The sequence below is a fragment of the Lepidochelys olivacea genome (assembly GCF_965140295.1).
Source record: "Lepidochelys olivacea isolate rLepOli2 genome assembly, chromosome: 6".
In the NCBI taxonomy this organism is placed as follows: Eukaryota; Metazoa; Chordata; order Testudines; family Cheloniidae; genus Lepidochelys; species Lepidochelys olivacea.
Window position 1 is genome coordinate 102,029,534 of NC_140416.1, and position 17,968 is coordinate 102,047,501.

The 17,968-nt window shown below is 43.1% G+C and overlaps 1 protein-coding gene across 10 annotated transcripts in view; it reads left to right on the plus strand.

Annotated features, from left to right (window-relative positions):
• The window catches only part of TUNAR (transmembrane neural differentiation associated intracellular calcium regulator), a 40,734-nt gene extending 36,850 nt beyond the window's left edge, over positions 1–3,884 (plus strand). For all 10 annotated transcript variants that reach the window (XM_084632486.1, XM_084632478.1, XM_084632485.1 and 7 more), the window contains one exon: positions 3,113–3,884. In XM_084632486.1, coding sequence (XP_084488612.1) covers positions 3,152–3,298 — 147 coding nt within the window. In that variant the 5' untranslated portion in view covers positions 3,113–3,151 and the 3' untranslated portion in view covers positions 3,299–3,884. The remainder of the gene's footprint in view (positions 1–3,112) is intronic.
• Positions 3,885–17,968: the final 14,084 nt, after the last annotated feature.

Below are 17,968 nucleotides of genomic sequence, written 5' to 3' on the forward strand. Positions count from 1 at the left end.
TTGCAGAAATCAGAGCCGTATTGAGCAAACATGGCACTCTAGATCTCTTAAAAAAAAAAAAAAGGAGGAATTATGGCACCTTAGAGATGAACAAATTTATTTGAGCATGAGCTTTCGTGAGCTACAGCTCACTTCATCAGATGCATGCAGTGGAAAATACAGTGGGGAGATTTGTTTTTTTTCTCTCCTGCTGGTAATAGCTAACCTTACCTGATCACTCTCATTACAGTGTGTATGGTAACACCCGTTGTTTCATGTTCTCTATGTATATAAATCTCCCCACTGTGTTTTCCACTGCATGCATCCAATGAAGTGAGCTGTAGCTCACAAAAGTTTATGCTCAAATAAATTTGTTAGTCTCTAAGGTGCCACAAGTACTCCTTTTCTTTTTACGGATACAGACTAACACGGCTGCTACTCTGAAACTCTAGATCTCTGTCATTTTGCCAGCAGTGCTTTGCAGCCTGCACGATCAAGACCACTACCCTCTATGATTATTTTTGTTTCAAAGGTAGTGCATTTAGTGCTTCTAAAAATGAGGGGTGGACAGCACTGGCTAGCCCTAGACAGAATGGGCGTGAACCTGCAAGGTACTGATTGCACTTAATGGGAATGGAGAGTGCTCAACACCATAGGGGAGGTGCTCAGTATCTCACAGAATTGAGCCCACTGTAGGTAGCTACTGTATAAGGCTTTGGCCCACAACTTGACATCCCCCAATATTAATTTGCAACTTCACTTTGTTCCAGGCCTGGGATTTTTATTTGATTTGGTTTGGAGCTTTTTTCTTGAGCAGAGACTCAAATCCTGCAATCAATTTTATGTCTGGGACCAATTTCATCACTTTATTATAGGGAAAGCATCATGGCTACCAAAGTGTTTGAGCAGATGGGCAACCCAACTGATTCATGGGTTTGGAGGTGTGATGATATATTTACGTGATGGCCTGGTGTGTAGGTTTGTGATGTGGTGTCAGACTGACACGTGTTTGGGATGATACAACGATGGGAGGATATGAATTCATTCTGAGGTGAGCTTATCTTAAAAGCTTTTTGTAAAGATTCTACTCAGAACTTTCAGGGCCAAGTCCTGGTTAAGCCAGCACAGTGTGGATAGCAGCAGTTACTCACAAAAGGTACTAAGTGGGATCTCTGCTGCCCTAGGGCAGGTTACCAGAAGCAGAGCACTGTGGAACATTGTCTATCACTGGTATCGCTGCTCTGTCCAGGTGCACGGTGCTACTGTCTTGTGCTTGCTGCAGATGCCCACCAGATTTTGATCCAGTCATTTTCATCTTCCACCAAACCATGTGGGAATGCTAAGCCCCATTGTGTTATCATGTGTGTCTGCTAATGCTAGTTCGTGTGCAGAGCCAAGTAATTGTGTGTGGAACTGGCACTGCTTACCCCCTTTCAGACGGCCCTGCCAGCATTGAACCTGAAATATTGTTCTAGGCATTCATTAAGAATGCACTCTGTAGTTACAGTATGGAAAATACACAGAAATCACAAAGCGTAGAGACTCATCCTCTCTAGCCAATCGCTCTCTCTCTCTCTCTCTCTCATGGCAGCCCAGCTTCCTCAGTTCCTTAAAGGCCCCCTCGATACCATATCTTTTCTACCTTTTTCTCCCACCCGGGCTCAGATCTTCCTGTCATTCAAGGCTGCACTCAGCTTGCAAGGTGTGACCTTTACGCTTCCCCTCCTGTGCTGCATGGAGGGAAGAGCTGTGTGAAAACCACAACAGGTGGTTAACTGGGTGTTCGCCCTTTGCCCCTCCTCTGTATACACTCCAGCATTATCTCAGTGTGATTCACCAGCCTCACTGAGATCAGGTCAGTAAGGGTACGTCTACACAGCAATCAAACACCTGCGACTGGCCCGTGTCAGCTGGCTCAGGCTACGAAGCTGTTTAATTGCAGTGTAGATGTCTGGGCTCAGGCTGGAGCACCTGAAGGTCCCAGAGCCCTAGACTCCAATTAAACAGCCCCATAGGCCAACCCACGCGAGCCCAAGCCAGCTGACATGGGCCAGCCATAGGTGTTTAATCACAGTGTAGATGTGTACCCTAAGTGGGTGGCTGTGGGGAGGAGACAGGGAACAGTTGATCTACAGTGCATGTTCTCCCTTCTGTTCTGTGTAAAGCCCACCCATAAAATATGCTGATTGGGCATTTTCACCACATTTTGTGACCCCCCCCCAGGGGAGGAATTACAGAGTGCAGCCTCGGAGCTCAGGGAGCATGTAACCTGAACCCACATCTTGGTGGGTCATTTTGTGTTGGGAAACAAAATGGCCCTTTCCAGGTTTGTGGGACTTCGGGGCTTACGCAACAGACCCAGAACCATCAGCTGGAAAGCTGGAACTGGCACAAACTGAAGACTCCCCTCTGTAGGAGCCTCACAGGATCTGAGGCTGCTCCTTAGAAAATGTCTGAATCCTTCACACTGAAGGGTCTGATACTTTTCGGCTGACTGCGCTGCAAGTAACTTTTTAACTTATATTAAGAATAAGGAAAAAAGTGAAGATGGGGGGTTATTTTGTCTCTGCTTTTGTTCTGAATTATTTATTGCAGTCACTGTTGTCTTCTTTGTAGTCAGGAAACAAAATGTTTTTGTCTTGTTGTTTTTCCTTTTAAAAGAAACAAGATCTGCTCGGTTTTACTTCTCTTACCCATTTGCTGCATAGTCCTATAGTATAAACCAACTTTCCCCACCACTTCATGGGCTGTACCTTGCTGTTCTTATGCAGACAAAGCTCCCACGGACTTCAGTGGGAGTTTGTCTGAGTCAGAAGACACACTTTATATGAAAGGTACATTTATAAACAGTTTATAAAGTTAATACACATTATAATCATGTTACAGACATGAGTAGTATGTTATGGTCATAAGCACATCAGTAGAAACCGTTATTGGCAGTTATAACTAACCTTCTGAGTGATGGACTATAGCATTTGATTAAGCATTTATTAAAACATCTGTTAGTCATTTGTGAGCCCCTTTATAAACTATTTTAAAATGTACCCTTATTATAAAATATGATGGGGGTAAGGACTGGCTCCAATATTAGAAACAAGTCATTTGTAACTAACAATTCACTTTCTAATTCTAGGTTAGCCTGAGGAGAAGGATAAAGAAACTGGCCACCAAGATGGTAATCACTAGTGGGAATGAAGATGATAAAGGCAATCAAGAAAAGGAGAGCAAAGAAGAAACCATCCTGGCAATGCTTGGGATTATTGGAACAATTCTGAACCTCATTGTGATCATTTTTGTGTACATTTACACAACATTGTGAGCCAGAAGGCACACAACGAGAACTGATGAAATGGCCTTTAACGGCGACAACAAACATTGTAGGCTATTGACATGTTGCTTAATCAGAATTGATTCTGTACTATATTACCACATCGTAAAAGCTCTGCCTGCAGGCAACGAAAGCTGAAGCACAATTCATTTAACAAGACCTTTTCACGCAGTAACAAGCTAAACTCTTCTGTCCTGCTCCTTTCCCTTTTTATTTGGGTTTGGCTTTGGGGGAATGACTGCAATTATGTAAGTAGCAGCTTTGAAGAACTCAATCTCAGATACAAACACAATAGAAAGAGACTGTACACTATTTAGAATTACTAATGTATACCGTATACTCTTAAAGATAGCTACATAGCACCGATTTGGGGTCCATTAGGTCAATTTTTTTTTTCTCCTTGACTTTTCAATTTTATTTACATTGAAACTGACAGGCTTTTTATTTAGAATGAACATATGGTGCAATCATGGGAAAACAATTCTGTTGAGCAAGATCTGCCTAAAAACAACAAAATGTTGGGGGAAATAAGTGACGATTATTTTTTCTTTCTCATTTGCTTGACATTTGTGTCTGTTCATACCAATGTTTATAAATATATATTTTTAATAAATGTGCTATATTTTTAGCATGAACCAAATATTTGGAGACACTCTGGTATTCATGCAGCCTGGTTCTGTTTGGTGAAGTGCCCTTTGTTGACTATGGATGGGATGCTCTTCAGCAATTATATACCAATCTTGTTTGCAGCCATTTCATTGTAGTCTGGAACAAACTCACATCATGCTTGACTTGAAGTTGGAATGTCAGCTGAAAAGCATTGCTCTTTAATACAGGAGATGGGAAAACATTATAAGGTGACCTTTATAGACTGGTTGCAGGGACATGGCTCTATTTATAGAACAATGGCAAATGAAAAGGATATTAAGGTATCTCACATGACATTCGAAAACTCATCAAATATATGGTTCTTTAAACCCCGTCCCATTAGATAAGTACCTACATAGGGAGAAGATTTGAGAGTGGAGAGATCTTGAATTAAGCGGACAGGCATAACGAGATCCAGTAGCTGGAAGCTGAAGCTAGACAAATTCAGACTAGAAAGAAGGTGTACATCTTTATATCTTTCTTTAAAATATGCTTTAACTTAACCAGAAGTTGTGGGCTTGATGCTGGAATCACTGGGTGGAAGTCTATGGCCTATGTTTTGCAGGAGATCAGACTAGATGACCACAACATTCTCTTCTGACTGTAATATTTATGAATCTCTGAGTCATTAAAAATTACATCCCACTTCTATCCTCAGATAGCCAGGGACCACACCCATTGACTTCAGCATACATGTCTGTATGAGGATGTAATTGGACCCTTAATTGGTTGGACACAAAATTTCTTACTAAATTATGGACCAAATTGGGTTTTCAGAGACACATGTGGAACCCACATTTAAATCAATGGGAGTTATGTGAGCTCATCTAGGGTGTAGACCAAAGCCACCCATAGTTAATGGAAAGGCTCCCACTGACATCAGTGGACTTTGGATTAGGACCCTAATTCTAGATCCTGCTCCACTGAAATAAATGACAAAACTGCCATTGATTTCATGATGCATGATCTGACCTTAAGAAGGCAGAACTTCACCCTGCACCAGAAGGGCCTAGCCCCAGAAGGCACTCAGCAATACCTCCCAGAAGGGACGTACTTGCTATCTTGTGAAGTCAGGCACTAACTGACAAACATATTAGGAAGAAGGAAAAGGTCAGCGAACAAAATTAAATGAAAGCCAACACAATTTGAAAGGGCAGAGAGAATTGTGTGATAATGATAAAGTGACAGGCCAATGAAGCCTTGAAAGAGTGAACACACGAGCAGAGGTCTGAATAGAAATAGGACAGACTAGGAAGGGGGCTTACGCAATTAGGGGAGTATAAGGCATAATTCATCCATGCTTGTAAAGTGTTTTGATAACAGCTGATCTTTGGGAATGCAAAAAAGTATTATTAATGTGTTTATTGTCAGCTTGATATCACCTGGATCGAGCTGGTGCTGCATCCTGGTTTTGTCATTTTGAAGAATGGGTAAGGTGCTCAGAGAGTGTGTATGGGCATTCTTTCTTTGTTCTGAATCAAAAGCCAATGAATAAACAATATCGGCCCCAGCCCTGCAGTCCTTACTCAGGCAAAAACTGCCATTGATTTCGCTATGTGTCAGCATATCCCTGCTCCATTGGTACTGCCATCCCAAAACGCATGCATAAACTCCTACGGCTGTGTTACCCACCATGAAATCTGTTTGCCCCCTTTCCCACGTTGGGATGCTCCCATCAGTGACAAGCACACCTATCTTCTATATGGCAGCATTGAACCCCTTCCCCAGTGCCTCCCCAAAATGTACCGGGATGATTCTGAAAGTCTGAGGCGCTTACACATCTTATTTGACAGAGGGGATCTCAAACCCAGGGCCAGCCCCAAAAGAAAGGAGCCTCTAATTTGAAACAGCAGTATTTAAATACTGATTGCTTATCTTAAAATCAAAAGCTAAGAACTTGCAGAACCTACTTCTTGGAGATTTAGTAAGATAGAATCAGTCGTGCCAACCCTGAATGTGCAAACAACATGAGACAGGGCCTAGCAAATCTTGAGATTGGTTTAAAACCCATGAAAATGTTGTAAAAATTAATACATTTGGGGTTCTTTTTATTTGCCATCTGGGTTTTGAGCTGTTAGGGTTCACGTTTACAATCAAGAGGGCTAGACACTTACTTTTTTTTTTAAAGGAAAGGCAAGATGATTTTGTAATCACAAGACCCCAGGGGCTGGGGCTTTAAGAAAACCACCAAATATCACAAGCCCCACAATAAAATAATGAGAATTGATGACACTGTAGAATACACTTGTGACCGGTTGCCTGGATGGGCCACACTGAGAATATTATACTCAGGGCAAGGAATAGGGCAGACAATCCCCCAAACTTGTAGTTTGTTCTATAATTAGATTCACCAAGACAATGACAAAACAGTGTCTGTAATACCACACTGGTCACCAAGAATCGGAATACAGTCCCCTTTAAGCATTCCAGCCCTTGACTTCCATCCAGATAGCCAAGTCTAATATAGTGAATGGTTACTGAAAATCTGATTCACCATATGTGAGGTTCACCAGTCCCAAAAGACCAGGCACTGATCCCTAGGTCAACATGAGTCTCCGATCTGACCCAATAATCACGCTGCTGCTAATACTTTAGTAATTAAAAGGAAAGGTTTTAGTCATAACAGGAAAAGAAAGAAAAGAGTTGCAAAAGGTCGAAAGATCAATATACATACAAATATATGTAAAGTCCTTACGTCAGTTTCATAGCAGAGATGGTGAGGCTCCTGATTTGTAAAAGTCTTTCTGGAATAATTTTAAAAGGTCATAGTCCGATAGGCAGTTCAGGTGTAGAGTCTGTTCAAGGTCTTCCATGAGAATCTCAGGGTAATCCAGATTGTTTTAAACCTTCCCTGTTAAAGTTTAAGCAGACCTGAGATGGCAGGATCAGGTCCGGGGCTTTCTTTTATAATCCTCTAGCAAGCTGATAAACCTCCTTACAGCACCTGTCACAACAAGACCTCCCCCCGATGAAGAATAGGCTGCGCAGATTGTTGCTTTGAAGCTAATGTTTCTATCATCTCTGCACACACAGGTAAACTAGTTGCATTCATTCACATAAGGCAATTAGCCGGCAGTTCATTAAAACATAGATAATTAAGCTGAAGACAATGCAAATAATAATATTTGTTTCCTGCAGTATCTTACGTCTTTGATCTTAAGGTTAACTGAACCATTCACACGCATAATATAAGGCCATTAAGATATGAAAGGGAGATAGCATCTACAAACTAATCTTGTTACATTGTTATACGTCTGACAAGATATAGCTAAACGCAGACAAATACACAGCATCTACTCTTGATTCTCTAACAGTACAGGTTTCAGAGTAGCAGCCGTGTTAGTCTCTATCTGCAACAAGAGAAGGAGTACTTGTGGCATCTTAGAGACTAACAAATTTATTTGAGCATAAGCTTTCGTGAGCTACAGCCGTAGCTCACAAAAGCTTATGCTCAAATAAATTTGTTAGTCTCTAAGGTGCCACAAGTACTCCTTTTCTTCTAACAATACAGGAAAACATGTTAAAGATGCTAGTCCACTTAACATGGCTTGGATGACTATCTACAAGCAATGGCCCTGTTTACCATAGCAATACCCCTTTGTTATCTCCTTAAGGGTTGCTCCCAGGTCTTGCTGATTGTTCAGTCTTCGCTGGCTCAGCATTACAACATTTAATATTGCCTACCCCATAGAGCAATTCCAGGAAACTAATTTTAGACATTAGAATAGCAAAGGAGATGACATGAAAAGGTGATATTTTCCAGCCTTTGTGAATGGGGAAGATGAGTTTGTTTCACAAATACTCCATGTTAAGGGCCTGCGGCAGCCCCCATTCAAGTCAGTGGGAGTTTACCAACCATTTCAACGGCAGCAGAAGCAGGCCCTAAGAGAGGAAGGATGGTCTTGTGGTATAAGTGTAGGACTGAGAATCAAGAAAGTGGGGTGTTGCTCTGGCTCTGATTCATACTTCCCGTGTATCCCTAGCAAAGCACTTAACCTCTCTCTACTTCAGATAATAATGTTTATCCTTCTCACGGGGTGTTCCGAGGCTAACAAGTAAATGTTTGTAAAGCGTTATGGAGACCTTGGATGGGGGTGCTATCGAAGTGCAAGGTGTTCTGCTGTTATTTATGCTCCAAATGCAATATCTATATTCTACTACAGCATAGAAAACTATCCAAGTATCAGACTAGCTAGCTCTGTTAGTTGCACATATGCTCCTTGGGGACACCAGACAAGCGTGCACATCATAAGGAGACATCAACAACTGCCCAAATGAAACTAGCTTTGCCAGCCTCGGCAGAACCCAAGGATGAAAAAAGCCATGGAAACTTCAACTACTCTGCACTCTTCCTCCCTGGAAGTGGACCAGTGTGGGGAAGCTTATGCTGCTAATGTCTGTGCTGAACTTGTTTTTTGAGTTAACAGAAGATTTCAGTATCTAGTGTTGTCAATGTCACATTTGTCACTAGTACTAGATCCATTAAGACAAACAGTAATCATTTTCAACTTGTTGAATATTAGCTTTGATTTGTTCATGTAGTATTAATCTTATAGGTATAGCGTATACAGTATGGCCAGCTGTCTATCTGCAATGTCCATATACAAATCCCATGGCTGTATGTTGTACATCTTGCCATAGTGTTTTAATGACCTAGTCCCACATCAAGCTAGGAAGAACACTTCATCCCAGCACGTAAAAATTTGAATGAACACTTATTTCCCATATATTCCTTAATATTTTCAATTTACTGGGTTTTGTTAGCAGATAGAATATTTTTAGAACTGGGGAAATGCTGCTGAAATAGATTCATTACATCTTTCAAATAAAAAACATGAATTTGTTTTGAAGTTGTTTGCTTTCACGAACATCGACATGAGCAAAAGTTTGCAAGAATGTTTATTTGCAGAAGTAACCAAGTCAGAATCAGGGTTTAATGATTTATTTAAGCAACAGAATGTGTTCCAGCCCCTATCAGCACACAGTATAAGTATGGGGATATAACTGAAAGGCTCTGGATTACTGTCTAACAGACAATACTTTGGTTATATAACAGTATATTAATATCTAGCAGGGTGTTCAAATGCAGCTAACGCCCCTTCATTCATACAGATAAAGATGGAGCACTGCATATTGGGAGGGTTGTTTCTGCATACCACACCTCCTTATTAAAGAAGAGAGTTGCTGCTCTGTGCTCCATTTTATGTAAATTAGCAAGTTCCCAAGATGGATCTCAGTGGAGCAAAATTTGGGTGCCCCTCAGCATGGGAAAATCCAGTATTGTGCTTAACTTATTTGTTTGTAAAAGCCCTAACCGGGATTGTAAACAGGAAGGGTTGCCTGTTCAAAAGCACTCAGAGTGGGACTAACTTTGGCCCCAATGAAGTCAACGAGCATTTTACCATTGATGTTAATGGAAAAAGAGTTGGGCAAACATTGATTGCCTTAGAAAATCTCATCTTAAAAATATAGCTATAATATGCTTTATTTCTGCAGCCTTATGCAGCATTTCACTAGATAACATTTATAGCACGGAATGTTGACGAATACTCAAAAATTCATGACTGAAACCTCTAACTTAGAAGAAATGTGCAGCATATCCACCTTTGGCCAGGAAAATGGTAATTAGATGTAAGCAGAGTCAGGATGAGCTCCACCCTGACATCTGGTGGCGAGATGTGGCAAGTTGTGGAAAAGAACTTCAGGGGCTGATCTCATTTGCATAGGCACACCCACCCTGCCTAGAATGAGGCCATAACTGCCCAAATGGTCACTTTGGCTGTTGTGGGATCCCCAGTGTCTCTGTTATTGGGGTGGGAAGAATAAATTGTTATTACCCTGATTATGGGAACTGTGCTTGGAACTGTACTTGGCCTTTTGTTATGATGGAGGGACTCACCATCAACTAAGTAGCACTCGCTAGGTAAGGGACATGGGTTCCAAAACTCTGTGAATTGAGAGAGGCTTGAGATAGGTATTAGTACTTGGTGGTGTGGGCCCCTTTGTGAGGGCCTGAAGCACCAATTGCACCTCTGTCTCTCTCCTCTGTGGAATGTCAGAGCTAATTTTGGGTCTATTAAGAGTCTTGCTACAGGTACTGTGCTGAATTCACTTTGGCCTTATGGTGTACCAGCACTAAGGCTCCCACTACTATGAGCTGGAATCACTGAGAGCTGTGTCAAGTAGTGGGGAACCGGAAGATCTAGAGTGCAGTGGTGCTGTTCATGGATAGGCTGGTGGAGTGTTCGTGAGACGGCGAGGTGAGCTGTGCAGAGCCGTTTGTGAGACAGTGGCGTGTTCGAGAGACGGCGAGGCGAGCTGAGCAGAGCTATTCGTGAGACGGCGGACTGGAGCGTTCATGAGATGGCGAGCTGTGCAGAGCAGAGCCGGTCATGGTGGAGCGGAGCCGGTTGTGAGACAGCAGAGCAGAGCCCTGTGGGGCAGTCAGCTTCAGGACACGTAAGGTGCCCCTTACCTCTTTCCCCCACACACAGGCACATTTTAGCCAGACTGGGGAGTAACACTCTGCAGATGAACTTTTGAACTCTGGGGCTGGACTTTTTGGACTTTGGGTAATTTGTGGATTGCTGGACTCAAGAGATGTTTGGGTTCTGGGACTCAAGAACCCGAGGGAAAGGATGTGGCCCAATTTTCTGGGGTGGGTCTTTGCTCATGGTTTGGTTAATGAACACTAGTTGTGGTGTTTCCCCAATTTAATGCTGATGTCGTTTACCTCATGTTATTAAAGATTCTCTGCTACACCGAGACTCTGTGCTTGCGAGAGGGGAAGTATTACCTCTTTGAGGCACCCAGGGGGTGTGTAAGATTTTCCCAGGTCACTGGGTGGGGGCTCAAGCCAGTTTTGCATTTGCTTTGATGAGAGGGAACCCCTGTGTACTGAACCCGGCCCTTGCTGCTATCAACTTGGCCTTGCAGAAGGGTTACATATATGTCGAATGGTTTACCTACCAAGTAGAACTTGGTACTTGATGGATAACAGTCTTATGTCTGACTGTTGGTTAAGCAGCACCACATCAATGACAAGAGCCTTCAGTTTTGCATTTATCAGGATGGAAGAAAATTAACTGGTGTACAGTGATTTCTGAAGCCTACAATGTCTTAATATTAGCTGAAAACCAACACTGTATGCCTTTGCACATGAAGGGATCTATTGTGTCCTTATAGGTCCCCTGCATCTCTTTGATTTTCATGTTCTTTGAGTATGAAATGGCTTTCTGCAGATTTTCATGTGAGGTGGATGTTACATGAAATTGATATTCCCCTTACTGCAGTCTGGGGCATGTTGCTGGCAGCCTTGCCTGGTCCCATGGATGGTGGGAAGTGCAGAAGGTTTGAAATAAGTAGGGAAACATAGGGAAACAGTGACTCAAACAAATAAGTTACAATAAATATGCTTTGAAAAGGTAAGTAACAGCTATTACCTTTAGTTCTTTGCCCCCTCCATCTGGGGAGTAGGTGGGAGGAAAACTTTCAAAGAAGGAAGAAACAACTATTTTCAGTAGAAATTCTGCAGGTTTGCAAAATTAGGCATATTCTTCTTGATAGATTCATGTGTGCTCCCATTTACACTAATGGGAGTTACATGTACATACTGATCAGAGGAGAAATCTATTTTATAAGGAGAGTGAATGTTTAGACAGAAAGGGTAACACAAGGCCTGATCCAAAGTGCACTGAAACCACTGAGACCCCCACTGAGTTCAGTGGGCTGTGGCTCAGGCCCTAATTGCCTACCCTTAATGATAACTTCTGTAAAAGATTGGAGTCAGACCATATACAGCGCATCCCCTCAGTGCATGGAGGTCCCACCTTGCACATGGATGGTATCTCAGCTTCTTTCACAGAACTCTCTCCCCTTCTTGTGGCTCCCATGGGCCAGAGAGAGCTGAAGGCAGGGGGGGCAGCAGAGGAGCTTACCTGCTGACTTCTCCATGCTGGACAGCTGGACCCAGAGGAACAGTGAGAGGGCCAGAGGGAGTGGGGGATGCTCCACTGGCAAGGATGACCCCAACAAAGAGGCTGTGGGAGTTTCTGCTGGGGAGAGCAGGGTTGGTCTCCAGTTGGAGGGGCTAGGGTGGCTGTCATGGCAGCGAGGGATAGAAGAGGACTGACAGAGTCTGGGCTTGGTGAAAGGGACCAGTGTGCGATATGTGGGGCACCTAGTGGTGAGATATCTTGGGATTTCAAAGACTACTTGCATTGGGGTGATAGATGGACTGTTTGGGATTTTATTATGGACTGTTTTGAACAGATTCGACATGTGGGGGGGGGCATGCAGGGTCACACGCGCCCCCCGGTTTGCTGCTTGCCTTCTACTGAGCATGCTCACACAGACTGAGCATGCTCAGTAACACTGCTGAAGTCAGCTGCCTTCACTCTTGCCCTGCCCCGCCCCACACTCTGGGGAGGTACCAGGTGTCTCTGCTTTTGAACTCTGTTCTGGTAATAAACCACACTGATGGCCTAAAGGATAAGCTTGCCTGGAGTCCTGGGGTTACCTGAGGTGAGAAATTGAGACTGAGCGTCTCAGAGCCATCCCTGGCCAACCCTGCTACACTGAAGCCTAGGTGTGACTTGGTATCTATAGTTCTTGCAATCTTAATAGAACACATATTTTTTAATATTGGTGGCTTTGTCACTTTTAATATGTGTATTATAATTTCCCATATGCATTTTCAGTTTTCATTGTGTTGCCTCTTTTTTTCCAAAGGCCAGTTCTGTTTTAGCTTTGAAGGTCTCTCACTCACATCTGCAATAGAGCACTTCAATACTGAAATGCTGGTGGTGGGTTCTCTGTGAAAAGAATGACGGTAATATTATCAATAGCCTATTTGCTCTTGGCGCAAGCAGCAAAATTTATATTCAACATATTTTTCACATCGGTTCACACTTTTAGCAATATTTTAAAATATTTGGATGCCATAATTCCTAGTGCCTAAAGAAACCATGTGGGGCAAAAGAAATTCTATGGTGCACAAGGTTCTTTGATTCAATATTATTTTCAAATTCCCATCAATACATGCATAAGAGTCTAAACTACTTGCATTAATTTAAGAATTAGGACATATTAAATAACTATCTCTTAATAGATTTGCATTCCTTATGTGGGCCCACATTCTGGATCACTCCTGCTGTTTTGCCATCTTTCTAGTTACTGTTACATGTTACACTTTGCAGGGTGCTGTAGCAGTATTAACTAATTAATGCCACTTATAATTTTTGTTGCATTTAAACAAGGATAAGCCTGTGATGCAGTGTACTTCACACACCAGCTCCGAGAGAGCTGAATTAGGCTGGTGGGCCCAATCAGCCAGTTAAGTGGCAAATGAGGGAGATTTAGGCGGTGTGAAGAGCCTTGATTAGAAAGAAGCTCAGTTGTGAGGGAACAGGCCTAGGCTTTTATAAAGCCAAAAGGCTGGAAATAGCAAAGGGGGAACAGCAGGGAGGGAGCCTGCAGTCCCCCTTCTGAGGTAAGGGAGAAGGAAGAGGAGAAGAAGCCTGGTAGGAAGGAGTCCAAGGTAAGAGGGTGTAGATGCAGACCTTAACTGTTCACTGCAGGGCCCTGGACTGGACCCAGAGTAGAAGATGGACCTGGCTTCCCCTATCAACCACTGCAGCATGGTATTGCTAAGGGCAGTGGATATGAAGACTGCTGGAGTGACATAGTTAGGGCTGCAGGTGTGAGGACTGCCTGCGCTGCTTGTGGAGAGAGACTTTGAAAGACCACCCTGGCTGGGGGAAACCACTGAGTGAGCTGGCCAGAGGGCTGAGTCACAAAGAGGAAGCTGGAGCCTGCAGCTCCTGGCCACAGAGTGAGTACAACAGCAGGAAGGGACATCTGCCTCGCAGAGCTAACTCCCAGCACTGCCAGGAGAAGATGCCATCCAGAGGTGAATAGAGTGCCCACGTCACAAAGCCTTTGTCCAGTGCATACGTAATCTCCTATTATGAATATCCACAAGAAAGCTCCAGAGGAGAAACTCTCACACCCAACTCCCACCATCACACAGTATAGTAGATTATGCAAAAATGATTACCTATTTAGATGAAAGCCACATTGCTTCTAAATACAAAATAGGGGCCTGATCCTGCTGGTTTCTTATATGGACATCTCCAATCGCCTTTGATAGGAGGTCTGGGTATGAAAGGCTTACAGGTTTACACTCCACGTTGTTTGTCGGAAGCTGAATTCAACTGTCAGGCTTTTCAGAGGGGTGTGTCTTCCCTGCTCTGGCAGTGATAGATGCCTCCATCCACCTTCCTACAGCAGAGCAGGGTAAAGACTCCTTGTGACATGTACCTTGATACTTGCAGAAAGGAAATGTGTAGGTATGTGAGATCTATCACCCTGAATCTGCGGTGTCACCATTGATATTATACTGATGGCAAGGTGTAAATCTGGTGTAACTCCACCAAAGTCAGTGGAGTGACTCCAGCTAGATGATGGTGAGTGTAGAACTCTGGCCGTGGTCTTTGGGAACATTATTGTACAATAATACCTCTCTCAACCTTTTATAAAGGTTGATCAGTATTTTTGCTTTTCAATCTTTACTTGAGAATGAGAGAGAATTAAATATGGACAGGGAATCCAGTAGCTAACTTCTAGCTCACTGTCTCCCTGTTCCAGATCATTGTGCACTGAAATAATCATTCCAGGTGGAAGGCATGGAGACTCTCTGGCCTTGTTCACTTTACAACTTGGCATTTTAAAATAAATTAACATCTGCAAAAATAATTTACTGGGATCAATCCAATATATGGGCCTGATCCTGCAAAACATACATATCCTTGTGCAGAGGGTACACCAGGGGAAGGCTCCTAGGCCCAGATCCTTGTGCAGAGGGGAGAGGGTGCACAGGGGAAGGCTCCTAGGCCCATATCCTTAAAAGTATGTAAGCATTGCTCCTTTCAGTGGTGCAGCACTGAGCTCCATGGAGCGACTGCCCAGTGGAATCTTCAGACTTGAGCTAGGTGCCCAGGATCCCCACACAATGCCTGGGGAGAGCGACACCTCCGAAATCAGCAAGCTGAGCAGGGAGCCACTTAAGTTATCCAGCAGTGAAATGCTGAGGAATGGGGCTAAATTGTCTGATCTGGTGCCAAAGAGCAGCACCTCCTTCCACTCAGGGTCCTCCCCTAACCCCTCCTGGAGTTAGCAGGACTGGCTGTAGGCACCAGCAAAGCAAGCACGTGCTTGGGGTGGTACAATCGCAGGGGCAGCATTCCAGCCATCCTTTTTGTTTGTTCGTGTGTTTTTTGCTTGGGCAGCATTCCAGCCTGGGCAGCATTCCAGCCACCCCCCTCTTTTTTTTTTTTTTTTTTTGCTTGGGCAGTTGCACTCTTGGAGCTTGGGGCGGCAAAAAACCTAGAGCCGGCCCTGGGAGTGAGATGGCTAAGCCAGGTCAGCCTCTTAGGTAGCCCATGCTCTAGGAGCCAAAACCATCTGTTTATTTCTCTCTCTCATACACTCAATACTTCTCTCACACTCACCTTACATTTCCCTGTGGCCCTGGCTGTCTTGTGTGTGGGTGCTATGCTGCTTCCATTTATTAGTGGCCTACAGCCAGCCCCACTCTGGTTATTTCTATATTTAAACATTATGGGGTTGCTCAGATGCTGTGGTGGTGCAAGCCATCGGCAATGAGAATCAAAATAGAGACGATGGATATTTCTTTGAGAAATGACTATTTGGCTCTCACAATTACTGAGAGGAGTATTTAACCAATTGACAGAGATACACTTTAATTCAATCCATGTACAAGCAGCCATCACCAAACCAGGAGCCATTCCCTGGCCTGGATTTTCCACTGCATAGCACCTTGTGCCATCTATTGTTAAATAGTGTACAGTTGTACCCCACTGGCTGAGTTGCATTGTATACTTGCTTTGCTCTAGTGTAAATGGCGAGGACAAGGGGCCAGGCCTAGGAGGATCAAGGCCATTATATCCACTGTTTTGAAAGGCTTGATATCAGCATTGTGAGCCTCTGAGGAAAGGCATCTGTCTGTGACTGTCATAGGTTTCCATGGCGCTTATCTATCATCCATTTGCAGCAGAACTCTCAGTTTTCAAGGCTGTCTGGGATATGCCATTTCAAAGAGAAAGCTTATCGCGTCTTTGATTGTCAGGATTTAAAATACTATATAAAGGAATCTAAAAAAACTCTGTGTAATGTGTGTGTGTATATATATTATATAAATGGTAAAATAGCCTTATTCAACACTGAGACTTGTTAAAATGTACCCAATACAAATTCAAGTTCCCTCAAATATATTTTTTTTAATTGTTGATCTGATGAGCCATGACAACTATCATTCCTTCAGTTCAGATGGTCTGAAAAAATATGCTCTGGACCAGATGACATGGAGAAGACTGAAGGTTTTAGTACCTTTTTTGCTTCAGTCTTCGCTAAAAAGATTATCTGTGACCAAATGCTTAACACAATTAATATTAACAAAATGGGGGAAGAACAGGTTAAAGACTATTTAGATAAATTAGATATATTTAAGAGCTTGTCTACATGAACATTTAGTTCACAGCAAGCTGGGGATGAATCTATCCCACACTAACCTGCCATGGACTAACTGTCCCTGTGCACCCTTCTGATGTGAATTAATAGTTTAATACACTTTTGATTAGTCCCATTTCAAAGAGGTCTAGATCAAAGCACATTAATGAACTATTAGACCATAATAGCCATAATGGGTCAGACCAGTGACCCATATAGCCCAGTAGCCTGTCTTCTGTCAGGGGCCGGTGCCAGGTGCTTCAGAGGGAGTGAACAGAACTGGGTAGTTATCAGGTGATCCATCCACTATCATCCAGTCCCAGATTCTGGCAGTCAGAGGTGTAGGGACACCCAGAGCATGCTGTTGCATCCCTGACCAACTTGGCCAATAGCCATTGATGGATCTACCCCTAATTCTGTTTTGAACCATGTTATAATTTTGGCCTTCCCAGCATTCCCTGCCAATGAGTTACACAGGTCGACTGTGTGCTGGGTGGAGAAGTACATCCTTATGTTTGTTTTAAACCTGCTGCCTTTAATTTCATTGCGGGACCCCTGGTTCCTGTGTTATGAGAAGGGGTAAATAACACTTCCCTATTCATTTTCTCCACACCGTTCTTGATTTTACAGACATTCTATCGGATCCCCCCTTAGTCATCTCTTTTCTAAACTGAACAGTTCCAGTCTTTTTAATCTCTCCTCATAGGGAAGCTGTTCCATACCCCTCATCATTTTTGTTGCCCTTCTCTGTACTTTTTCCAATTCTAATATATTTTTTTGAGATGGAGCAACCAGAACTGTGCACAGCATTCAAGATGTGGATTTACTATGGATTTATGTAGTGGTATTATGGTATTTTCTGTCTTATTATCTGTCCCCTTCATAATGGTTCCTAACATTCTGTTACCTTTTTTGACTTCTACAGCACACGGAGCAGATGGTTTTAGAGAACTATCTACCATGACTAAAAGATCTGTCTTGAATGGTAACAGCTAATTTAAACCCCATCATTTGTATGTATAGTTGGGATTATGTTTTCCAGTGTGCATTACTTTGCATTTATCAACATTGAATTTCAGTTGTCATTTTGTTGTCCAGTCACCCAGTTTTGTGAGATCCCTCTAACTCTTACTCAATTAGTTAAGTCCAAAGCTGACTGAACTTTGTATCGTCTGCAAATTTTGGCACCTCAGTGTTTACCCCTTTTTCCAGGTCATTTTTGAATATGTGGAACAGCACTGATCCCAGTAGAAAACATTGGGGGACCCTGCAATTTACCTCTCTCCACTGTGAAAACCAACCATTTATTCCTACCTTTTGTTCCTATCTTTTAACTGGTTACTTATCCATGAGAGGACCTTCCCTCTTATGCAGAGGTGACATGTAAGTGTTGATAGTGGAATAGAGGAGGCCACGTATTTTGAACCCACTCCCTGCAATCAATCAATCAATAAAACCCTGGCAGAAATCGGGGGGTGGGGGGCC